Raw genomic sequence first — 26,456 nt, forward strand, 5'->3', positions numbered from 1 at the left:
AATGTGGTTCCCAAACAACAGATATCAGATATGATAGAGGTACGAGTTGATCTGACATGCCAGACTTCTGTCTCTTTCCTCTAGTGTAAATGTCAAGTCCCCTGCACCCTCCAGTCTCACGTCAATCACACGTCATGCAGCTGCGCGCGCATCCAGACCTCAGATTTCTGCTGACATTGCAAGATTCTTCTATGTATCCTCCTACTTGTGACACTTACATGTGACGTTTCTAGCACACACCTCTATGTTCACGCCTAGTTCACGCCTTCTGATTACGTATTGCTAACACGTGTGTGCTCTTATCTTGTTTCTCTCAGCTGTTACGCCTACTGTATTGGTTTCCAGTATATGATTTAAGTATAAAAGCTATGTATTGTCAATAAAGCATTGCTCTATCCCTTCCTGCACCCCAGTGGTGTCAGGAACCCGATATCCGGTACCAGAACCATTCCTTTTCAAGGAATAAAACCCCTAAGAACTCTAACACCACGGACTCTGCGTCTTTCTTTCCGATTGAGTTATTTTTGTTTAAGTACTTACCTGCATAGAAATTAGGACGGTAAATCCAATATTTACCACAATGGTGCTGCGCATGAAGAGAGCTGGTAGCTGTTGATGTGATCTACTGAGGTATTCTAAAGATCATGGTATTCTAAAGATCAGGTATTCTAAAGATCATAAAGATCATAAGTGTCATGATATAAGGCCAACAACGTATGGGCGCCATTGCCGCATTGCCTACCTCTGGCCAACCCTATGGTAACATGGAGTAGTGGCTGCAGTAGAGGTGAGAAGGGTCAGAGACTGTGTTAGGTACCAAAAGAGATCAGGTTGATTGTAGTTTAAATTGGAACCACAACCTCTCCCTGTTCACTGCTCCACAAATAGATTTTCCATTTGCCATCTTCACATGAAGGGCATGAGTTGTGGCACCTTCCCTTCCTCCAGTTAGAGGACCATGTTCAGGGAGGATGGGAGGGCTGAACCATTGCCTTCATCCAGAGGGGTACCACTGCAGCATCCCTCTGCACAGACTTGGGACCCTGGAGGCATTAGAGCCATAGCCTTCATCCATTGGGTAACACAGTAGCATCTCTCGGGTCAGGCTTCGGACCCTGGAGGCATTGGAGCCATTGCCTTCATCCAGAGGGGTACCACTGCAGCATCCCTCGGCACAGGCTTAGGACCTTGGAGGCATTAGAGCCATTGCCTTCATCCAGAGGGGTACCACTGCAGCATCCCTCGGCACAGGCTTGGGACCCTGAAGGCATTAGAGCCATAGCCTTCATCCATGGGGGTACCACTGCAGCATCCCTCGGGTCAGGTTTCGGACCCTGGGGCCATTAAAGCTATAGCCTTCATCCAGAGGAGTCCCACAGCAGCATCCGTGGAGGCATTCGAGCAATCTTTTGACATTTCTAAATGGTGATGCAAACACGACGCGACGCACATCATAACACGCAGCATCAAACAGCTTCATAGTTCAGAAACAGTAACAATACACTCACTTTTTAATGAATAAGGATTATTTTCATTATCTCAGTGGCATTATGTTACGTAGCAGGGCGTCTGTTTGTAGTGTAACAAGTAGCTGGGCTATTGACGTATAAATGCAACCCAGGGCAGAGGATGCTATAAATTGCTCCAAGTTTCCAAAAATAGATTGCCGTTCTGGTTAATTAATGGTTGTGCACCGGGAACCTTTCCAATATATACGTGACATTCACGTCACCTCTTCGTGCTCGTCCTGCTGCTCACCCTAAGCATTACGAGGTATGGAACTTGCAGAGGAAAATAAGGGAAGGTGGCAGCGTCTGTGAGAACACATCCTATGTCAGAGTAAACTCTCTGCTCCTTTCACTGTCTTCATTTGCAGAATGTGGGATGGGTGGATGGATGGATGGATGGATGGATAGTTAGATAGATAGATAGATAGATAGATAGATAGATAGATAGATAGATAGATAGATAGATAGATAGATAGATAGATAGATAGATAGATAGATAGATAGATAGATAGATGGATGGATGGATGGATGGATAGATGGATGGATGGATGGATGGATGGATGGACGGACGGACGGACGGACGGACGGACGGACGGACGGACGGACGGACGGACGGACGGACGGACGGACGGACGGATGGATGGGCGGATGTATGGATGGATGGATGGATTAATGGGTGGATGGATGGGTGGATAGATAGATATTTTCAGACCCATCCTTCTAACCGTACACAAGTTCTGGAGCAGAGTGTATTATGAAGAATGAGGACTCCCCCTCACATACCCCAGAAAGGGTTCTAGATCAGGTTACTCCATGAACCATGAGGACGCTTTCCCTCATGCCCACTGAAAGGGTTCTAGAGCAGGCTATAAGGTGAAGATTTAGGGCTCCAACCCTCACAGATTATGTCACAAAGAATATGGTCTGTGTCTCTCACACTTGAGGTTGGGTTCTAGAGCCTGAGGTTGGGTTCTAGCATGGAGTACAATAAAGAATAAGGAGTTCATCCATTGCACACCAAAATTGCTCTGGTGCGTGGTGACCTAGAAAAGTGTGGTATCCAACCTTCGCATGCCAGAGTGTGTTCCGATGCGTGGTGTCCATGAAGAGTGAGGGATCCAACCCTCGCATGCCAGAATGGGTTCCGCTGCGGGGTGACCATGAAGAGTGAGGGATCTAACCCTCGCACGCCAGAGTGGGTTCCGATGCGTGGTGTCCATGAACTGTGAGGGATCCAAACCTCGCATGCCAGAGTGGGTTCTGATGTGTGGTGTCCATGAAGAGTGAGGGATCCAACCCTTGCACGCCAGAATGAGTTCCGGTGTGGGTTGACCAAGAAGAATGAGGAATCCAACCCTTTCACGCCAGAGTGGGTTCCGATGTGGGGTGACCATGACAGTGAGGGATCCAAACCTCGCATGCCAGAATGGGTTCTGGTGCGGGGTGACCATGAAGAATGAGGGATCCAACCCTTGCACGCCAGAGTGGGTTCCGATGCGTTGTGAGAATGAGTTCCATCCTTCACACCCTAGAGTGCGACCGAGTGTAGTCTGTACCATCTGGAATGATGACTCCATCCCACACACAATGACTCCATCCCACACACTTTAGAGTGCATTCTGGAGCGGAGTGACCACTTCAGAATGGGCCCTGGGGTGGAGTGACCATGAAGAATGAATATTCCATCCCTCACATCCCTGATTGGGTTCTACAGCAGAGTGACCACGAAGAATGATGGTTCCATCATTCACACTCTTGGTGGGTTCTGGAGCAGAGTGACCATGAAGGATGAGGCTTCCATTCTTGACACTCCTTGTGGGTTCTGGAGCAGAGTGACCATGAAGGATAAGGGTTCCATTCCTGACACTCCTGGTGGGTTCTGGAGCAGAGTGACCATGAAGGATGAGGGTTCCATTCTTGACACTCCTGAGTAGGTTCTGGAGCAGAGTGACCATGAAGGATGAGGGTTCCATCCTTCACACTCCTGAGTGGGTTCTGGTGCAGAGTGACCATGAAAAATGAATATTCCATCCCTTACACCCCTAATTGGGTTCTACAGCAGAGTGACCACGAAGAATGAGGGTTCCATTCTTCACACTCCTGAGTGGGTCCTGGAGCAGAGTGACCATGAAGAATGAAGGTTCCATCCATCACACTCGTGAGTGGGTTCTAGGGCAGAGTGACCATGAAGGATGAAGGTTCTATTCATCACACCCATGAGTGAGTTCTGGAGCAGAATGACCATGAAGAATGAAGGTTCCATCCCTCAAGGCCCTGAGTGGGACCTGGAGCAGAGGGACCATGAAGAATGAAGGTTCCATCCCTCACACTCCTGAGTGGGTTCTAGAGCAGAGAGACCATGAAGAATGAAGGTTCCATCCCTCACACCCCAAGCGGGTTCTAGAGCAGAGTGACCATGGAGATTGCAGGTTCCACCCCTCACACCCCTGAGAGGGTTTTACATCAGAGTGACCATGAAGAATGATGGTTCCATCCCTCCACCTCAGGTGGGTTCTAGGGCAGAGTGACCATGGAGAGTGAAGGTTCCATCCCTCACACCCCTGAGAGGGTTCTAGAGCAGAGTGACCATGGAGAGTGAAGGTTCCATTCCTCACACCCCTGAGGGGGTTCTAGAGCAGAGTGACCATGAAGAATGATGGTTCCATCCCTCCACCTCAGATGGGTTCTAGAGCAAAGTGACCATGGAGAAGGAAGGTTCCATGCCTCACACCCCTGAGAGGGTTCTAGAGCAGAGTGACCATGGAGAGTGAAGGTTCCATCCCTCCACCTCAGATGGGTTCTAGAGCAGAGCAACCATGGAGACAGAAGATTACATCCCTCACACCCCTGAGAGGGTTCTAGAGCAGAGTGACCGTGGAGAGTGAAGGTTCCATCCCTCACACCCCTGAGAGGGTTCTAGAGCAGAGTGACCATGGAGAGTGAAGGTTCCATCCCTCACACCCCTGAGAGGGTTCTAGATCAGAGTGACCATGAAGAATGATGGTTCCATCCCTCCACCTCAGATGGGTTCTAGAGCAGAGTGACCATGGAGAAGGAAGGTTCCATCCCTCACACCCCTGGGAGGGTTCTATAGCAGAGTGACCATGGAGAGTGAAGGTTCCATCCCTTACACCCCTGAGAGGGTTCTAGAGCAGAGTGACCATGGAGAGTGAAGGTTCCATCCCTCACACCCCTGAGAGGGTTCTAGAGCAGGCTGTACGAGTTGTCCCTTACCTTTGCACCCCTGCTTGAAGAAGAAGGACACATGGAAGGCGATCACCGCTGACACCAGCCCAATACCCACCGCTCCAGCGATCAGGAAATGCAGCTCAATGCAGACTTTACCTATGAAGACACAACAATCACACTGTGCACTGTGTACAATAACACTACATCTGTCTTGGTATCTGTGAGCATGCGCTGTGCGACCAAAGAGGGCTCTGGTACCGGAGAGGTCCAAAGCAGACAGACAGGTGGGGTGCATAGGAAGCCAGCCAGTCTTGCCACTAATACTTCCTGTATGTCTGAGGTGCCAGTCACGTTGGATGACTTTATTTACATTTCTCCCTCAAAAGCGCAGTTCTGAACAACAGATTCGAGATGCAAAGTAGCACAGAACCACTGACAATCTATGCAGAGTGGGCATGATGGGGCTGGGGACAGCACAAAATCACCCAGGATTCAGTGTCGGCCGCTATTTACCGGGGGTGGTAATGCGTGGGATGGGGAAGGTTTTAAATGAAAAAACCCACTTACCTTCAGGCCGGCCACCTGGCCGGCTGCCGCCTCTCAGTCCACTCACCGCCGCTGCCTCTCGCTCCTGGAAGCAGGAACAGGCAGCACCCAGGCTCTGACTCCCCTAGCCAATCACAGCACTGCAATACAGCACTGTGATTGGTCAGAGCGTCGTAGATCGGCGCTCAGGCAGGGAAAGGAAGCCTGGAGCATGTTCTGAACCGAGGCTGTAATGCAGCCTGGGTGCAAAGCATGCAAAGTGAGCATGACGGTTTAGCCCACCCGAGAGGGACGGTCATAGTGTCATTGTGCACTTTGGAGCGGGCAAACCACTCCTTCCGTGCCCTGCTCTGGTTGCCCATCCCACCCCAGCCTTGCCTTACCCCGTGTCAGGAGACAAAACTGCAATGATAATAACATTTATTATTATCATTTTAGTTTTCTTTAACTACTGCTCACAGAGCAGTGGGGCGGCACTCAGGGGCGGCTCCTCCATTAGGCTTGAAGAGCGTCGCCCTACTGCTTTCTCGCACTGCAAGCAGAAACATAAAATGGGATTTTAAATACCATTTTATGTTTCTGCTTCTCGCACTGCGAGTAAACAGAAGGGTATGCCTGGTTGGGGTGGGCGGGTCAGGGAGGAGTGGTTTGCCCTATGCTGTGGGTCCTGCCCGTTTGGTCGGCCCTCTGGGGCCGACCAAACCAGTCATGTGCACTCTGCATTTTCTCTATGAAGGCTGCATGCAGCCTATATAGAGAAAAAGGCCTCCCCATAGGTGCCCGGCTGGGCGCTGTCCCCATCCAATCACAACTCTGCCGTTGCAGCGTTGTGATTGGCTTAGGGGAGGGGAGGAAGGCTGCCTGCTTCCTGCTGGAGGCAGGAGAGCAGGAGAGCAGCAGGAAAATGTGGGACCAGGCCAGGAGCGGATGTGGTGAGGGACCGGATAAGGGGAGTTTAAAAAAAATGTAACCCCCTCGCACGAACCCCCTGCGAGTCATGCTAGCCGCAACTGGCGACGCTCCTCTGCCTTAGCGGAGAAGCCGCCTCTGCAGGATTCCATGCAAAGCCAGATCAACTAAAACTACACGCATTTGAGTGGCCTGGCTTTTTTGTGGAATGCAGACAGAAGACTGACCAATTGACAGACATAGAAAGATTGCTCAATAGATAGATAGATAGATAGATAGATAGATAGAAGATAGATAGATAGATAGATAGATAGATAGATAGATAGATAGATAGATAGATAGATAGATAGATAGATAGATTGATAGATAGATATGGAGGGATGAGATGGATGGATGGATGGATGGATGGATGGATGGATGGATGGATGGATGGATGGATGGATGGATTGATGTAGATGGATGGATTGATGTGGATGGATGGGATGGACGGATGTAGATGGATGGATGTGGATGGATGGGAATGGATGCGATGGATGGGATGGATGAATGTGGATGGATGGATGGGATGGATAGATGCGGATGGATGGGAATGGATGCGATGGATGGATGGATGGATGTGGATGGATGGATGTGGATGGATGGATGTGAATGGATGCGATGGATGGATGGATGGATGGGATGGATGGATGGGATGGACGGATGGATGGATGGGATGGATGGGATGTGGATGGATGGGATGGATGGATGAATGGATGTGGATGGGTTGGATGGGATGGATGTGGATGGATGGGATGGGTGGATGGATGTGGATGGAAGGGATGGATGGTTGGATGTGGATGGATGAATGTGGATGGATGGATTGATGGGATGGATAGATGGGTGTGGATGGATGGGGTGAATGACATGGATGGATGTGGATGAATGGGATGGATGGATAGATGGCATTTACCAGTAAACGGTCGGGTGGATGCGAGAAGTGAATTAAAACGAACCTAGCCGGGAAGTGGGAGCGGATTCTCTTTTTAATTCACTTTCCGCATCCACCCCTGACCCTTCCTCTCACTGCCTCTACGCCACACATAGTACTGTAAAATCAGTGCTCCCGCGTAGTTGCTGGTCATAGCACGCCCCGTCCGCAGTCGGGCGGGAAGACCCCTATGATGAAGCATGACACTAAGGGCCCTTTTGGTGTGAGAGGGGTATTTAAGCAAACACTGTGCGTCCTACCAAGATTGGAAACACATTCCTTTGAACTTCCTTTAAGGTGGATCCTTTTGGTTTTGTATGAATTTCTGAGGAGGACGTATCCACCTCCAGTGCCCACGAAGGGCACTACCTCTTCACTTCCTAATCCTGTTTTTGGTAGATTTCCCTGATTTGACTGCAAACATGACTTGCAGTCAGGGCTGGACTGCGTGTATCAGGCATCTGGCGTTGCCCTGGGAGGCTGGGAGGGTGGGGGCCGGTTTTGCAGCAGTGGCTGCAGTTTTGCAACATTGCTGCAATATCGGCCTACAGTAACAAAAGCAGCAAGCAAACGTTTCCAGCCTCCCTGCTTCACAAGGGGCTGGTCCAAGAAATTGCCAGGGCTGCTTTGGGTTCCCAGTCTGTCCCTGCTTGCAACAAACGAAAATACATACAGTCTCACCGACCTAGCAAAATACCGATGCAGGGTGTCTTTCCACGTTCATAGAAAACTAGCCTACAGTGAGAGTTGTGTAGGTAACCAACCCATTTCTTTCTCACATGAACACCATACCTGCATGCTGTACAGCTGCACAGGAAGCCATTAAAACACTTAGGGGCTTATTTACAAGCCCCTAGCGCCACTTTTGCGTCATTTTTAACATCGAAAAAAATGATGCAAAAGTGTTGCAAGGGGCTTGTAAATAAGACCCTTAATGAGGGTAATGGGAATTTGTAGCAGAAATGGTTGTCTATTTAAACAGGGCACAGGATACCGAGGTCAGGTTCAAGGAGGAGGGAGCTTAACCACTGCACATTTTAAAACAAGATGCACTGAGCAAGGAAATGGGGGAAGCACAAGATAAATATGTTTTTTTCATTGACAGCTATATATGTAGTCAAATAAATGCAAATAAGGGCAGAGAGTGAAGAGATTAAAGAGACAGCCAGAAACAGCCTTGGATATAAACCAACACCAGAGTGACTAATGGTCGCATTTATTCGAGAAACAGAAAGATGAACCGATATATAAACTGAGAGTGCCTGCACGGATAGGCAGGTGGTTCATAGTTAAACAGACAGATAGCTATGCAAACAGGTAACTGTGATAGACCTTTACAATGAGAACAAGCAAGGACAGTGCTGTTGTGGTGCTGAGTAATGATGTGGTTGGGCTGAGTGATGTGGTGGTGTATTAGAGTGATGTGGTGGTGTCCCAGAGTGATGTGGTGGTGTCCCCGAGTGATGTGGTGGTGTCCCAGAGTGATGTGGTGGTGCCCCTGAGTGGTGCCCCTGAGTGATGTGGTGGTGTCCCTGAGTGATGTGGTGGTGTCCCCGAGTGATGTGGTGGTGTCCCTGAGTGATGTGGTGGTGTCCTGAGTGATGTGGTGGTGTCCCGGAGTGATGTGGTGGTGTCCCCGAGTGATGTGGTGGTGCCCCTGAGTGGTGTCCCTGAGTGATGTGGTGGTGTCCCTGAGTGATGTGGTGGTGTCCCCGAGTGATGTGGTGGTGTCCCCGAGTGATGTGATGGTGTTCCTCAGTGATGTGGTGGTGTCCCTGAGTGATGTGGTGGTGTGCCTGTGTAATGTGGTGGTGTTCCTGAGTGATGTGGTGGTTTCCCTGAGTGATATGGCGGTGTCCCCGAGAGATGTGGTGGTGTCCCCGAGTTATGTGGTGGTGTCCCTGAGTGATGTGGTAGTGTCCCTGAGTGATGTGGTGGTGCCCCTGAGTGATGTGGTGGTGTTCCAGAGTGATGTGGTGGTGTCCCTGAGTGATGTGGTGGTGTCACTGAGTGATGTGGTGGTGTCCCTGAGTGATGTGGTGGTGTCCCCGAGTGATGTGGTGGTGCCCCTGAGTGATGTGGTGGTGTCCCTGAGTGATGTGGTGGTGTCCCCGAGTGATGTGGTGGTGTCCCTGAGTGATGTGGTGGTGTCCCCGAGTGATGTTGTGGTGTCCCCGAGTGATGTGATGGTGTTCCTGTGTGATGTGGTGGTGTTCCGGAGTGATGTGGTGGTGTCCCTGAGTGATGTGGTGGTGTGCCTGAGTGATGTGGTGGTGTGCCTGAGTAATGTGGTGGTGTTCCTGAGTGATGTGGTGGTTTCCCTAAGTGATGTGGTGATGTCCCCGAGTGATGTGGTGGTGACCCTGAACGATGTGGTGGTGTTCCTGAGTGATGTGGTGGTGTCTCTGAGTGATGTGGTGGTGTTCCTGAGTGATGTGGTGTTGTCCATGAGTCATGTGGTAGAGCCCCTGAGTGATGTGGTGGTGTCCTCGAGTGATGTGGTAGTGTCCCTCAGTGATGTGGTGGTGTTCATGAGTGATGTGGCGGTGTTCTTGAGAGATGTGGTGGTGTCCCTGAGTGATGTGGTGGTGTCCCTGAGTGATGTGGCAGTGCCCCTGAGTGATGTGGTGGTGTCCCTGAGTGATGTGGCGGTGTCCCTGAGTAATGTGGTGGTGCCCCTGAGTGATGTGGTGGTGTCCCTGAGTGATGTGGTGGTGTCCTGAGTGATGTGGTGGTGTCCCTGAGTGATTTGGTGGTACCCCTGAGTGATGTGGTGGGGTTCCAGAGTGATGTGGTGGTGTCCCTGAGTCATGTGGTGGTGTCCCTGAGTCATGTGGTGGTGCCCGTGAGTGGTGCCCCTGAGTGATGTGGTGGTGTGCCTGAGTGATGTGGTGGTGTGCCTGAGTGATGTGGTGGTGCCCCTGAGTGATGTGGTGGTGTCCCTGAGTGATGTGGTGCAGCAGCACAGAGACTGAAGCTAAGAACACGCTGGTTTGAGTACTACAAAGCGTGTTCAGTTTATCAAAGCACAGAATGATGGAGCCGGGAAAAAGCAAGGGGAAACAGGAAAACACAGGGAGAGTGTATAATGATAGAGGCAGCAAGGGCTGGGGCACTCAAGTACGGGGTCAAGAAGGCACTGAATGGGAGAACACAGAAAACATCCAGGGCCGAGGAAGGAAGATGCAAGCACACAGGAGCGCAGGCGGATGGGGCTTGGACAGCAATCAAGTAGGGGGTCGAGAAGGCACAGAATGGGAGAACATGGAAAAAACCCAGGGCCAAGGAAGGAAGATACAAGCACATGGGAGAGCAGGCGGAGACAAGCTCTCGGCATTGCTGTGGCGAGGGCGGGGGGGCGGGGGAGCGGGAGCGCATTCCTTTGAAGTCTGATTGGGGGGAGCGGCAGCCTTTGAAGTCTGATGCGACGCAGAGACAAATGGTGGTGTGTGACATGGCTGGTGTTGTGCACGTGCATAGATCACATGAACTGTGTCTAATCCGCTGTTTTTGTAGACTGTTCTTTTCCCCTTACTATATTCTCACCAGAGCAATGAGCAAGCACATTGGCTCAGGCGAGACCTCAAAAAATTGGGTAAACCAGACTTCTATATAGCTCTGTGGGTCCTTCCCAACAACATCCCATCATCGCCATCTGCTGGCCGCTTCTGTGTACTGCAAGACACCCAACCGCAAAGGATGGGGATAGTCGAGCCCGATCCAAAAATGTATCTTGTAGTCAGGGCCACTGGAATTATGCGATGGAATGGGCCAAATTATGCGGCAGGGCTGAGTAAATTATGCGGCACAAATAGGCAAATTATGCAGCATAATTCAGCACATTATGTAATAGTATTACTTCATTATTTCATAATTTTTAAACTCAGCCATGGTCCGTGCAGGTACCAGCGGTGGGGCTGTGTTGGGGAGGATTTCGAAGGATGATGCAGAGGGAAAATTAATTATTTATTTAATGTTCCCTCTGCATCGTCCCTCTGAATCCCCCCAACGTGGCCCCACCGCTGTTACCTGCACGGACCGCAGCTGTTTACAATTAGTAACACTGTCATGGCATTGGTTGCACCTCATTACCACCCGTTTAATTCCCAAATATATCAATAAGGAACAGAAAGGTGACCAGTCTAGCTTTGCAAAGGGCTCCCACTGCACCGCAACACAGGATGCAGCATTTTTAGTAACTTTTGAACCGTTTGAGCTAGAAACAAAATTCTTTTTGCCAGATGATGGACTATGTGACAAATGCCTCAAATCTATAATTATGCAAATAACACCACAGCCGCACAATCGCATAATTCCAGTTGCCCTGCTTTTAGTCTACGCGAGAGGCCATAGCATGCTTCCTTTTTCTGGGCAGTGATAGCACAGAAGAGATCTGTATGTTTCTTTTTAGCATCTTTAGTGGATACATTTACTGGAAATATCTCTGAATTCGTGCATGTTTTGCTGACAACAAAGCTTGGAAACACAGGGCAGTGCTTTCCTTGTGTTTCTACTCAGGGCCAGACTGGCCTATAGGGTAGTCTGTCAGCACCTGTCTTTGTGTGTCTTTTTTGGCTGTTTTTCGTTCTGTTTTATGGTCGGTGAGCCTGTTTTTACTGATGAGTTCTCTGATATTATCACAAGCATTGCCTGCAGCAAGCACCAATGCATGTAGTCTCCCATACCTTCCCAAACAGCCTGTCTTTACAAGTTCAATCCTGCTACTATTGGAAATGATGGCCATTGTTAAACTGTCTGATGTGCTAATAGGGGCCACTTTTATTCTGGTGCCCGAGGCCTATATTCTGTCCTAGTCCAAACCTGTCTCTACTACTAGCAAAACATGCACTAACTCAGAGATATTTCGAGTTAACGTATGCTCTAAAGATGTCGAAAAGAAATGCATGGATCCCATCTGCTCTGGCACAACACAAAAAAGGGCATTACGATAAGGCCACGGGACTGCTGTGGGTGCCGCTGTGATTTAAAACCTTGGCTGCTAGAGGTTTTCCCCTCCTGTGCTGCAAAGTGGGATTTATCATTGTTCATGACGATCTCAGCTCGTCATCAGCACAGCTCCACTGTGCCTCATGACGACTTACATATGTGCTATAGTAGCATTAATCCTTATATTCATGATGGATATTATGGTAAACAATCCTTATTTAGTAGTTGAAGGTTGGAAATATGAGTTGAATTGATTTCTCCCTAATACCCAGAGCACAAATTACCCATACCAGGGTCCTCGGTAAGCATGGGCGAATTTTGCGAATCTCGCGTTCGCGAATTTTGCGGATTTGCGAACTCGCAATCCGCAAAATCCGCGAATTCTCGCGAATTTGCGGATTTTTTTTTTTGTGTTCGCGCGGGTTTCTGCCAGGTCGCGAGGGTTTTTGTACAATTTCGCAAACGCGAACTTACCTGTCGGGTCGCAAGTTTTGCGAACTTGTTGTTTCTACGTGTCCAGCCTGTTTGGGACACTCTTCTTCATCACTGCCACCCTCTGTCACCACTGCCACTCTCTGGTTTTCCCATGCCACCCTCTGGCTCACCCATGCCACCCTCTGTTTCATCACAGCACCCTCTGGTTGTCCAGTGTACATTATTGTGGAAAAGCAAAGCACACCTTCCCTGCCTCAAGTGACCTGAATTAATTTGGGGCTGATTAATGTGTCACAGAATATTGTTTTAGCTGGCACCTGCTTCCTTAGTGCTTCCTGATTAGTGATCTTTTGCACTTGCTAAGTGCTTTCATTGTTGCAAAATTAGTTACAACACCTGCCCTGCCCCAACTGACAATAATGAATTAGGGGCTGATTAATGTGTCACTGGATTTGAACTTCCAGCCTGGCTCCTGCTTGTCTCCCTTAGCTGTAATTCAGGACCTTTGTGGCATATGTGTAACTATTCTGAGGGTCAGAGCAGGGTCACATAATAGTTGCAAGTAGGCAACTGAACTCTGGAGGGGCCCCTCAGGAAGCACTACAGGAAATGGCTACTAATGATGAGCTTGAACTTTTGAACCTGGTAAGTAGTTTCAGTTTTGCTAAGATCGTATTTCTGCAATTTAGCGCTTATTCGCGGGGCGCGAAGTTGAACTGGGAAGCCGCGAACTCACGCGAACAGTGCGAGCAAGCCATAAAATCCGCTGCTCGCGGATTTGCGGATTTTGCGGGAAATTCGCGAATCTCGCGGATTGCGAATTTACCGAAAATCCGCAAAATCCGCGAGCGGAACGGATTTTCCGCCCATACTTAGTCCTCGGTTACTACTGGGGGGAGGCGAATAACATGCAAGGTTCAGTGTTTCAGCTGAATCCTACATGTTACCCTGGTGTTTCACGTGGAGTTGGTAGTCTAAATGATCCCACCATGGATTCCAGGAGGTGCCAAGAATGAGGCTGTGAATAATAATATGGCAAATATTATTAAGGTTATAGTATAGCCTTATAGTCCACTGCCAGGCCTATACCAGTTGTTAAAGGCCCTGAACCCGAGTTATAGGCCCAACCCTGAGGGAAGGGCCTATTACAAGGGAGAGGGTATTTAGCAACTGGAAAAGCCATAGGCAGAAGGTCTATAAGGCTATTAGAACATTCCACCCACTAAGGGTAGAATGTTCCAAAATAAAAAGGGAGAAACATGAAGACAAGCATTGATATGTTGGAGCAGAAATCTTATATTAGCCATTATAAACCAAATGCTTTTTCCATGTTGTCTTCAGTGGCGATCTCAACATTCAAATGTTCAAATGAATTGCATTATATTTGTACATTTATTTTATTTATTATACTTTTTACAATGTTATTATATGATACACTCTATTATCTTCAATGAAGCTCTCAGCACTCCAATGTTCTAATACATTTGATTGTATTTGTACATTTATTTTATTTACTATCATTTTTACAATTTTATTGTATGATACTCAGCAGAATAATTGCCGGCACTGATAGCATTGTTTTCATGAATATTTTCCTTATTGTTGTTGCGGATGTATGTCAGTACAACGCGATCTAAAAGATCGCGGTACTTGACAACGCGGGTATTACAACGCAAGTCATTACACCGACTTGCGTTGGAGGGCGCAGATTTTGGAATATTATAATTTTATATTCCAACACCAGTCCATGTAACAGTAGGGAAGGTGTCGGAATATAAAATTACAACATTCCTTGCCCAACAGTGCCATCCAGCGCAAGTCGTAGTAACGACTTGCGTTGTAATGGCATCGTTGTAAAGGCACTGCGGTGTAAACACCGCATTGTAAACGATGTTTAACGTTGTTGCTATTGTAATTATTAAATGGACTGTGGACATCACCGCGGTACCCACCCCCCAACCCCCGCTGTTGCTGGCTGTTCATCCTGCCAGGGCAGGTAGTGAGATGCTTGGCCCTCAGTGTGGCAGTTATTTTGAATTTTCTGGACGCTCTGTGGTCCTGCAAGAAATACTACAGAATACCACAGCTGCCTAATGTCCAAAGTCTATCACTTTCTGTGTGACATACAGGAATGAAGGGAACCTGGGCCTGGTCTGAGTGACCCAGAGCTGCAGGTAAGAGTTCTACACATCACCTGCAGCTGGTGTCTGCAGTGCTCCCCCCCCTTCATTTCTATGTTTCGAGCTGCAACTCCATATGTGTTGCAAGGCAGAGAATTTCATATACAGACATAAACCTCATGACACACACGTTGTTTCAAAAATATTGCCTCATTGCGAGTAGATTTTCTATTATTATTTTTAATAGGGTGATATTTTTGTAGAGAATATTTTTTACAATATTTTGGCACCACACTGCCGGCTAGTCACTTCACAAAGCTGCAAAAACACTGCTTTATGCACTTGCTGCACTGTTTATGGATTTATTCCTTTCATATTTGTCATGGGGTGAGACCCTGGCATTTCCCTTTCTCTTGTTACTTTTTGTTTTAGTCTCCACTCTCCTAACAAAGTCGAATGTGCTCTTTATTTCTCTTTACACAAGGCTTACACAAGTCTCAATCGAGATGAGATTCTAATTATAATTGTAAATTGTATTTATAAAGTGCTGACTACCCCCGAGGAGGCATTGAAGCCCTTTGCGGCATGTAGCATGCCACTCCAGAGGCCAAGATTAGAGGTTAATGGTGGATTCGTTCATTTTTTCCCTTCCTTCGTGCATGGGTTGTGTTAAGATTGTGCTACTGAATTCTTGTGTAGTTAAATTTAGAGTAAAGATAGAATGAGGGGCGGATGGGAAGGAGTAAGTTGTGTTTTTGTAGGTAATTGTCGTCTGTTAGTTGGGAGACAAGGGTAAAAAAAAGAATGAAAGTTTGAGAAGGATGTTTGGGGGTTCATAGTAGTCAGAACGGGTTGGGTTGGGTCAGAGAGAGAAGGCATGGGCATATGTGGAAAAAAAGTTACTTTCAGTTTTTAACACATGCATACATATTAGTTATATAGAAAGTTAATTTCAGTTTTCAACACACAGTTATTTAGAAAGTTAATTTCAGTTTTTAACATAAACACACACATATATATATATAAACAAATCAACACACACACACACACACATATGTGTATGTGTATATACATGTGTGTGTTAAAAATTAAAATTGACTTATACATACACATATGCACATGATGCTTGATAAGGTTGTATTGTCTGGAGAGAACCTCTCTGTATAAATAACCATATCTGCACACAAGCAGTGTGGGGAAGTATGCAAATGTTGTCATGACATTTCTCAGAGTTTAGTAGCAGGCAAACACTCTTCTCCATATGCACCTCTATGTACATAGAAGCAGCAATTTTGACATTGACTGATATGCACGTCTCTTGTGGTGTAATATACATGTTATCCTTTTATACATGTATCTGCTTGTAACAGGAAGCATAGTTCAATGTACTATGATCCTTGCTTGATACATGTACACATGTATCTAGGTATTTCGTACCTTGTTGGAGGTAAATAATACCTGGAAATACGGAGATAGATAAAAAAAAGGCAGGCAGCAGATAGGAGATGGCTAGCTAAATAAGTATGGGCATAGACAGGAAAACAGCTGGACTACCAGACAGCGCATTACAATGAAAACAGAATGGGTCATTCATGAACCCATCTTCTCTATAGCTATAAAGGTCCTTCAGCGCCGTCTTTATCGCCATCTACTGGCCATTTCTGTGCACTGCAAAGCTCTCACCTGAAAAGAACAGAGAGCCTAGGTCCAAGCAGTGAATGTAGCTTGGGCAGTTACTGTACCTTCAGTGCCGTGGCCGCTAGGGGTGCTAGTTCCGTTGAAGGAGGAGTCTGGATGTGATGAAAGAGAAACCAGTGTTAGACAGAGGAGCACCATTTACATAGAATGCATAACCGCAGCTCATGTTTGTACTGTGTAGAGCTGATTCTAATGTAATGTGTAATATGCGCTAAAGAAGCGTTTAACAGTAAGACATTGATGATTAGTATCATAGTTATCTTTACTAGTATTAGTAACAAAGTGTCCTTTAGTAAATAAAGTCTAATAAAATACTGCAGTTCAATGGAATAAGTGTTGGTGCATTTATGATATTTACTATCCTTTCTATAATTTCATTTAGGATTAATCAGCAGTATTGCAGCCTTATCAACACTATTCTTATTACTATTATACTTATAATTGTGTTATTATTTTAGCTTCAAGTTATTATTATAAATCATTGCCATTTACAATATACAAATATATACAATATATACATTTCACACTTATAACCAAATAAAAAATAAATATGTGAAATTACTTAACAAGAATTATGCCATAAACTTCAGGTCTTCTTGCAACATCAGATCTAGTTTATATATGAAACCCGTACACTAGGTACTCAGTAGACATAGCTACTTATTTCTAAGCACTCGTGATGTCAGGAGTAAGGGTAGATGTAGCTGGTGTAGTTCTCTCCAGAATAATTACTGCAAAATTATTCGTAATTATGGGTAATTACATGAGAAGCATAATCCAGCATTTAGCGCAACTTTTTTAGTGCAAAATGGACCCTTGCATAAAAAATGGACCAGAGGATGCATTTTGCGATAAGAAAATAGCACAAATTTTACAGGACATGGAAAGCAGTATCCAGCAGTCGCTCGCACTCTCTTATTTATTTATTTATTTAAAAGGTTTTATATAGCGCTGCTGGACCCAAGAGTATCAGAGCGCTTTACAAGGTAGGTAAACATATTAAGATACAATTGACAATGTGCAGAAAATTCACATGAGATAAAACATTGCATTAAATGAGCAAAGGGGGCAAAGAAATAGAGAGATAATTAAGGGGACAATGAATGCTGAAATTAAAGAGAGAGAAGGGGGTGTAGGGAAAGGGAGTGAGAATATGAAAAGAGGGAGCGGGTTGGGTAGAGGAGTAAACAAGAGAAGAGAAAGAGTGAGCAGGGTCAGAATCAGTAACATTAGGTACCCCAATATTTGTTGAGGAGAAGTACTTTGAGTCTTTTTTTGAAGAGAGGGTAAGAGGGGTTGCGGCGAAGATCCTTGGGGAGAGAGTTCCAAATCGTAGGAGCATTACCAGAGAATGCACGGGATTGGGTATTTTTACATTTTAGTCTAGGAGGGATCAGGACAAGGGAGTTAGTGCTCCTCAGGGACCTGGAGCACCCTACTTTTTAGGTCTCGCACCTGGCGCTTACAGCGCGAAAGCGGTGTCTCGCCTGCGAGACCTAAAGTCACCGGCTCTGCTTCCCAGGAGACGGAGATGGGCACGCGCAGCCTCAGCAATCGGATCAGGTCGCGCGCCCATTGCTCCTGGGAACACCATGCCGGAATCATATCAGGACGTGTGCACAGACACGCGCGCACACACACACAGACACACGCGCACACACGCACACACACACTCCCCCCCCCCACTCACCGGGCTCTTTACGCTGCTACAGGCTCCACCGCATCACCTCACATGCTGCTCTTCCTGGAAAGTAAAGGTACAGCCTACCACGCTGGTTGTTACGTCAGCCCGCTCCCGGGAGGCGCCTCCTCCTGCCCCCTCCTGCGGATGATGTTGGAGCTGGCGGTGCCGGCTAGTTTTCATTTATTTAAGGGAAGGTGCCACTCGAAGTGTCACACATTTGACTTTAGAATGTGACTCATACCATATGGTTCCAACTGGAACCATATAAATGTCATACATAAGCAGTCTGGAAACTTTGTCCAGCCCATTTAATAAAGTCATGGGTATCAGCAACCTCGTGGCTGATATAAACGCCGTCTGTAAACACGCTTCCCTAAAGCGCACCTCACAGCGTTGCTGTTCTGCTCAGATACCAGTTCACGGGGAGGGAAGACAGTACCACCTCTTTCCATAAGGGGCGAAGTTAATCAGAGCGTACAAGAAGCAGCCGGCTTCAAGCTCACAAGCCGACTATTTTCATAGAAGAGGAAGGAATCTTGAGACAGCGTCAAAACCGAGAGCGTGCGCATCTTCTGCGGCTAAGGGACTGATGTTCCTCCCCCTCCCGGGGTTCGGAGTAATTTCCAGAAAGTGGGCACGACCGGAGCCATGGAGCCTGAAGCCGTAGAAGGGGTAGGCGCAGGCCCCGTGGAGCCCACGGTGAGAGCTTACTGGTAGCAGGGCAAACAAACACAACGAAAACGTTGAGGCAGTTACATTGGAGGACTGGGCAAAAAGTGAGGCAAGTGACGATCCAGGAAGTTCAAGAGGGCACACTAGTGCGTGTCGGGACAGAACTAGTAGGCAAAGTAGCATGGGGCGGACCTTGTACAGGAGGGTAGAGGGCACACGACGGCGGTGGTGAGGCATGTGGCGTTGTGCCTAAGAGCATCACAAATTCTTCTGAAGCGGCATTGGCGAGGGGTAAGCGGAAAACACAAAAGATGGGAAAGGGGAGTGGTATTAGAAGCAGAACAGAGCAGTTTGGGGACTCCATGCCAAATATTAGACTAGCTAGTTTGAGATTAATCTGCAGATTAAGAATACATTTTAATGGTACCATGGATAGTTCAGAGCGAGCCTCGAGAATCTCTGTCATTGTACAGAAGATTGGCGTCGGTGGTTCTAAGAATGTTAGGGTTCTGGGCAGAAAGGGAAAGTGCTAATCACATTAATCTCCCCGTGCCTAAAAAAAATGAACCTGTCCTCATGTAACGCAACTGGTGCTATGTAAAACGCTCTAATGCCCGATTCCGGTCAAGTTCGCGCTAAATAAAGCTCTATAATAAATAAATAAAGTTGAGCCATTCAGGGCTGTTTGCATCTCTATAGATGACTTCTGCTGAAGCTGCTTTAGGCTGAACCTTCCTGACCTGTAACCTTGTCCTGTCTGTCAAAAACCTACAGGCAGGGATGTATTGAGATCAAAAGTAAGCCCGGGCACCCTAAAAAGAAGTGTAGAGCTTGAAGAAGTAATGCATCTACTTATTGTGATCCCATGCGGGTCAATAGTATTCACCATCTGCAGGATCAAAGCCTGGGGCGCTAATCCTGAAGGCTCCTTGATAGCAATCTGCGCATGTGCCATTCTTTCCAGCATCACCCTTGATAATCAGATGACGGGGTTGCCTCCAAGCTACTTTTGATTCTCAGAAATGTAATGATAATACTAATGCAATCCAATCCTCTAAAAAAAGGATTTTGCATAATCTGAATACTGTTGGTTGCTTGTGTGCCGAAACCGAACATTGCATGGTACACATATGGAAATAACTGGGTAGTGGAACTGTGCCATACGTAACTTCATGGACCAATCTCTTCCAACGCCATTTTGCACCCTGGAACTTCTAGGCCCATGATGATAACATCAACTAAACAAGCAATTTCAATGCAATAGGTCTCGCATTTGCGAGAGTTGGAGCTATTGGAATTGTAAATGACAATGCTTTTTATTCATGTGTTTTGAAAACTTGCAGGCAGTGCATAAACAAGCACTTTGTACATATAGTCCTTGCTTACGAGAAGCAAGACTGTCAGTAAAAGAGACTACCAGCTTTGCTTCTCATAAGCAAGGGCTATAAGTGCAAAGTGCTTGTTTGCGCACAGCTTGCAGACTGTCAAACGCGTAAATAAAAGGCAATGCCAATAGCTCAAACTCTTGCAAATGAGACCTATTGCATTGCAAATGCTTGTTGTAGTTTGCTTGAAAGGTAAGAGGGGGTGTTTTGGTGAAGACCTTTGTGCGTGATACAAGCAATCTTGTAGGTGGATCGTCCTTCTATTGGGAGCCAATTTAGATTTTTGAGGACGGGAGAGATGTGGTCAAATCTTTTACAGTCAGAAATAAGTCTGGCAGCTAGGTTGAGAACAGATTTAATCGGTGCAAGATGGACTTTAGGGGCGCCAGCAAGTATGGCGTTACCATAGTCAATCCTGGAAAGGACAAGTGATTGGACAACGATTTTGAAATCATCAGCTGGAATAAAAGGTTTAATTTTTTGGGAGGTGGTGAAGGGTGAAAAGAGCACTTTTGGCTGCATTTTTAATGTGGGGGATGAGATTAAGATTCTGATTGATGCTGATGCCTAGGGAATTGACAGAATTAGAGGTGGAGATGGAGCAATTCAGTGCTTTGATATCATTGATCCAGAGTTGAATGGGAAGGGAATTGCTTTTGGGAGTGAAAAGGATGATTTAAGTTTTTCTAGGATTCAGTTTGAGATGGTTAAGATGGAACCAGGCGTGGCCTTTAATCAGGGTATCATTGAGGTGAAGGATGTCATTGTGGGATTTGATCTTGTAGTATAGTTGAGTATTGTCGGCATAGAGGTGGTAACTGATTTTAGCTTTTTTGAGAATGAGGGTGTGTGGTTCCATGAAGAGATTGAATAGGGTTGGGGAGAGGATAGACCCTTGAGGGACACCGAGTGAGACAGGTTGAGGTTTAGAGAGGCAATGACTGAGCTTAATTTGTAGTGATCTATTTTGAAGGAACGAGGAGAACCATTTGAGTACAGTGCCTTCAAAACCAAAGCGATCTTTGAGAGTGTTAAGAAGGGTGGGATGGTGGACAGTATCAAATGCAGCCGAGAGGTCAAGGAGGATTCGTAGTGAGGATTCACCTTTGTCTAAAGAGAGATGAATGTCATCTGTAATATTGAGCATAGCAGTTTCGGTACTGCATCCCTTTCTAAAACCGGATTGGAAAACGTCAAGGAGATTGAAGGAGATGATATGGTTATCTAATTGAGACAGGACACATTTTTCAAGGGCTTTGGAGAGGAAAGAAAGGTTAGAGATAGGGCGTAGATTGTTAAGGTCATTAGGGTCAGCAGAGGTGTTTTTAAAAATAGGGGAGATTTGACCTAGCTGAAGGGAGGCAGGAACACAGCTAGTGGAAAAAGAGGAGTTGATGATATCGGTCCATATCGGGGCAATGATGTATTTGAGTTATTGAACCAAATGGGCGGGAAGAGGATCTTTGGAGTGTGAGGATGGTTTGAGTTTAGAAATGATGTTGATGATAGTGGTTTCAGATACTGGAATAAATTCATTCCATGAAGCATTGTTTTTAGCAAGGAGACCCGTAAGGGAAGAGTCAGGTTGGGGGAGATCAGGGAGGGGTTGAGAGGGATCGAGATGTGGGGGGAAAAGAGGACAAACATAAATTACGAATGTTAGGGAGGGTGCGTTGGTTGCGGGGAGGTTGGAGAGAGAGGTCATCGTTCCTGTGCTCTGGCTGTAGGATTTTTTTTACCCCAAATCACTCTTAATTCCTCAAGCTGGGAGAATCGCATAATATCTGTAATTTCACAAGAGTAATGAATAATAACTAAGATTACTCCAGAAACTCTAACGTAGTTACAATATTTCCCAGGCCTACTCAGGAGGCCAATATTAAGCGCCAACAGTTTGTCAGCCTCTTTGATGTCTTCCCCTTAGCGGCTAGCAGACTGTAAATAGACTATTGCTCTAGTGTGATACTTAGCCATTACAACATGAGACATCCTACACTACCAGCCAGTGAACTTAGATTAGCCTGGCTTAGGCTTGTTGTAAAAGCAAGAGCATTAAAAATGGTCTTCTCGTCTGTGGACCGATGAATGGCAGGATGGAGGGTGCCCATTTTGAACACAAGGGCGCATATTATGCTAAGAAACTAATCCTAATCCAAGTGCACATTTAGCAAGCATGACTGTCTGCTTATGCTCTTTATTTGTGTTCCATTTCATTAAGTGACATTTCTTACAGAAAAATACATCCTGACATTTTGGATGCAGTGGGACATTTCTGAGCTAAGAAAATAGAGCTAAGTGCAGCACTACTAAGCTTATTATTTATTTTATTTTATTTTTGTGTTTTATAGAGCGCAAACTTGACCCATGAGGGTATCAGAGCGCTTTACACGGTATACAGTGTTGAACAAACAAAAGGTTTAAAGTGCAGAAAAATATAGAATCAACAATAGGATGGCACGGGCCAGGGTGCTGAGAGCATAGGGAAGAAGGGGATTAAGGGTGGGCGTAAAATCCATTTCGCGGGCGAATTTGCGGATTTTCAGCGATTTCGCAATCCGCGAATCTCGCGAAATCGCGGTAAAATCCACGAATCAGCGGGGACGAATTTTCAGCCAAGCAAGGGTTACAGCAGCAGGTAATTTCTTTGTAACCTTTTACAAAAGGGTTACAAACAAATTAACTTCAACTTGGACACCTGCTGCTAATTGCTTCCTGGCGCCTCGTTGCCTACTAGCAACTATTCTCTGACCCTGCTCTGACCCTTGAAGCAGGGTCAGAGAATAGTTACAAGTAGGCAATGAGGCACCTGTCCAAGGAATTAAACCTCATCAGGAAGCACTTACAGATATAAAAAACAGGAAGAAGGGAGAGGGTAGCAAATACACCCATTTTGAGTTGTCAGGAGGGGTTAAACTAAAAGAGACCTTTACAGCACAATTTTCATATGCATTTTGCTAAAAATAAAAAGCTGTATGTTCTGTAGGGGCAACTCAGGAATCTGGCCCTTCAGAGATCCGGCCTCTCTTTCTTTCTCTCGTTCTCTCTCCCTCTCTCTTTCCCTCTCTTTCTCTCTCTTTCTATCTATCTATCTATCTCTCTCTCCCTCTCCCATAAACGACTGCATGGGTAACTTCGCTATGCAAGCGGCTCGCGAATACGCAAAAAACCCCGCGCACACGCAAAAAACCATGCGAACTCGCAAAAAAAACAGCGAACACGCAAAAAAACAAAAATCCGCAAATTCGCACAAATTTGCGAATTCGCAAAATTCGCCCATGCTTAAAGGGGATACATGTGTATGGTTACAATCACCGTTAGAGTCAGTAGCAACAAAGGTCCCATATCTTCCCGCTGTGGAGAATTGGTGTTGAGCAAACAAAAGGTTTAAAGTGCAGAATAAACAAAATCAAAGATAGGATGGCGAGGGGCCGGGGTGCTGAGAACATAGGGAGGAAGGGGATATCGGTGTAAGGTTACAATCACTGTTAGAGTCAGTAACAACAAAGGTCCCATATATTCTCAGCGTGGAGAACTGGTGATCTGGGAAAACACCGATTTGTCAGGCACAGTGTGGTGGTTGAGGGCAGGCCTTAGATGAGGAATTTACCCATGAAGTGAAAAGCTTGCTAAGTATATGGTGCACACTTATGTAAGTGGGCATCCAGCACTAATCCAAACAACCCTTATGGTGATTTTCGTGGTCTTAGACAACCTTAGAAAGCTCTCTAAGTGGTAGTTTTGGAGAGCAGCCTTCAGGCTTAGTCCAGAAGTAGTGTAAAGCAGCTTGTTTTACCAGAGCATAATCTTATTGGTTGAGATTAAGTGAAAAAGAACCACACAGTGTATTTATAAAAATATGTATTTATTGTAAGACACTCACTAACACATCAAGTATCTCCTACCCGGAGATACAGGAAATGCAATGCATACAATACTTGACAAGGAAAACAGGTAAATAGCACGAATACAAAGTGATCACCAGGTGGCGACCAAATTATATACTAAAATAGTGGTATGCAAACCACTACTTAAGTCAAGACTATACCCAGAAGACGTAGAAGTGTCAGGGACCCAAGGAACCTTGGAGGTAAGAAACCAGGAACCCCACGGAGGCCGTGTGCAGAGTGGGAACATGACCGCGGGCTCAATACAAGTCAACGGGTGAGTCGGGTTGCAATTTTAAAGAAGAAGGACCCTTCCCAGTGGACCCTGAAGAAACCCTGTAGAAGACAGAAGGTTGGAGAGCCACCCCACTTGTGGATACCCTCGGAATCAGGAACCAGGGAAGCTGGGTGCATAGGTGTTAAGTGGCATCGGAAACCACTGTCGAACTCAATGGAGGACTTCAGGAAGATGCCGCTGTTGAAGAAGGTGAAAGTGTCCTGTGGAACCCAAAGATGGATTCACTATGAGAAGTACCTGCAAGCAGAGGGGACAGAGTCTATGCCACTCAGGAGTGACCAGGGGGCACGGAAGTCATATGCCTACTGATGTTGGATGTTGCAGGAAAGTTGACATGGACCTGGAAGGAACATGGAACAAATCCAGTCCCAGTACATACTTTAGAGAACACTGGGTACAGATAGATCATGACAATCTTTTGAACATCGAGGCCTGGGTTTACAAACTTCTTGTGTTGCCCTTGCATCATGCAGAGCGACGCAAGGCAATGCAAAGGCACAAGTGAGATATACGGAACCCTGCAAAGCCACCTTTTGTTGCTCTGCATGGCTTAGTAAATGCAGATTAAAGTAAGGTGGCGCAAATCGCTGCAATAAGCTACTTTCTGAAGGTGTTCAGGGAGGGGGCGCGTCTGATGTCTGCCGGTAGTTCGTTCCAGGTTTTGGCTGCAATGTGAGAGAAGAATCTTCCACCTGCTCTGTGGATGTGTGGGGTTTTGGCTAGTGCGAGGTTGGAAGATCGAAGGTTCTTTTTGGGTACGTGGAAGTTGATTCTGCCGTTGAGGTATTTGGGTCCGTTGTTGTGTAGGCATTTGTAGGCCTAAGTGAGGAATTTGAAGGTGACTCTTTTCTCCACGGGGAGCCAATGGAGTCTTCATAGGTGTTGGCTGATATGTACGTGCCGGGGGATGCCAAGGACGAGTCTGGCGGCGGTGTTCTGTATTGCCTGGAGTTTGCGGAGTAGGGACTTGTTGATGCCGATGTAGAGCGCGTTCCCATAGTCTAGTCTACTGGTGATGAGTGCATGGATGACTGTCTTTCTTGACTCAAGGAGGATCCATTTGAAGGTCTTGCAGAGGATTTGGAGGATGTTGAAACAGCTTGATGTGACGATGCCAAGGTTTTTGGCGTGGCCTGAAGGGGTAGGTGGGCTTTCGAGGGCGGTCGGCCACCAGATGCTGTCCTAAGCTGAGGGGGTGGTTTCAAGGATGAGGACTTTTGTCTTCTCTGTGTTGAGCTTCAGGCAGCTATTGGTTATCCAGTCTGTGACGTCTTGCATTCCTTTCTGGAAGTTGAGTTTGGCGGTGGTGGGGTCTTTAGTGAGGGCGAGGATGAGCTGGGTGTCGTCGGCGAAGGATACGATGTTGAGGCCGTGTTGTCGTTCGATGGCTTCGAGGGAGGCCATTTAGATGTTGAAGAGGGTCGGCTCAGCGATGACCCCTCTGGGACTCCACAGGTTAGTTTTGTTGGGTCAGAGAGGAAGGGTGGAGACGTGTAGTCTGGTGACTAGCATGCGGTTGTAGACTGTTGAAAGCCGCTAATAGGCCAAGTAGGATGAGCGCTGCGGATTGGCCTGGTCCAGGAGGGTATGGATGTTGCCAGTGGCGGCGAGCAGGGTGATCTCTGTTCTGTGGTTGCTTCAGAATCTGGATTGGGATGGGTCGAGGACGGCGTTCTCTTCCATGAATCGCGTCAGTTTCCTGTTGACTGTTTTCTCTGCAACTTTGGCTGCGATGGGGAGGAGCGAGATGGGTCGGTAGTTCTTGAGGTCGGTGGGGGTCAGCTGTGGGTTTCTTGAGCAGGGGCCTGACTTCTACGCGCTTCCAGTCATCTGGGAAGGTGCCTGTTTGGAGGAAAGTTTTGATGGTGCGCTATAGTTTGGGTGCGATGGCGACTGCAGCTCTGTGGTAGATGTGAGGGGGCAGGGTTCAGTAGTGGCCCCCGAGTGAATGACTTTCATGGTCCAGGCAGTGTCTTTGGTCGTGATTGGAGTCCAGTTGGAGATGGTGGGCTGGCTGGTGTCTCTGGAGGGCAGGGGGCCAGCTGTGGCGTTAGGAGGGTGGTTGACAAAGTTGTCGTAGAAGTTTTTGATCTTGAGGTGGAAGCAGGTTCTGAGCTTGTGGTAGAGGTCTTGGGATGGGGTGATGTCTGTGGCTTCGCTGTGTGGGTTGGTGAATTCCTAAATGAGGGTGAAGAGTACCTTGGAATTGGTGGA

At 46.9% G+C, this 26,456-nt stretch overlaps 1 protein-coding gene across 2 annotated transcripts in view; it reads right to left on the bottom strand.

Annotated features, from left to right (window-relative positions):
• LOC147717826 (uncharacterized) overlaps positions 1-26,456 on the bottom strand; it is a 169,077-nt gene that overhangs the window by 47,682 nt on the left and 94,939 nt on the right. For both annotated transcript variants that reach the window (XM_086920560.1, XM_086920561.1), the window contains 2 exons: positions 16,364-16,411; positions 4,743-4,853 (listed from right to left, as the gene is read on the bottom strand). In XM_086920560.1, coding sequence (XP_086776686.1) covers positions 4,743-4,853; positions 16,364-16,411 — 159 coding nt within the window. The remainder of the gene's footprint in view (positions 1-4,742; positions 4,854-16,363; positions 16,412-26,456) is intronic.

This window comes from Lissotriton vulgaris, chromosome 5, assembly GCF_964263255.1.
Source record: "Lissotriton vulgaris chromosome 5, aLisVul1.2, whole genome shotgun sequence".
In the NCBI taxonomy this organism is placed as follows: domain Eukaryota; kingdom Metazoa; phylum Chordata; class Amphibia; order Caudata; family Salamandridae; genus Lissotriton; species Lissotriton vulgaris.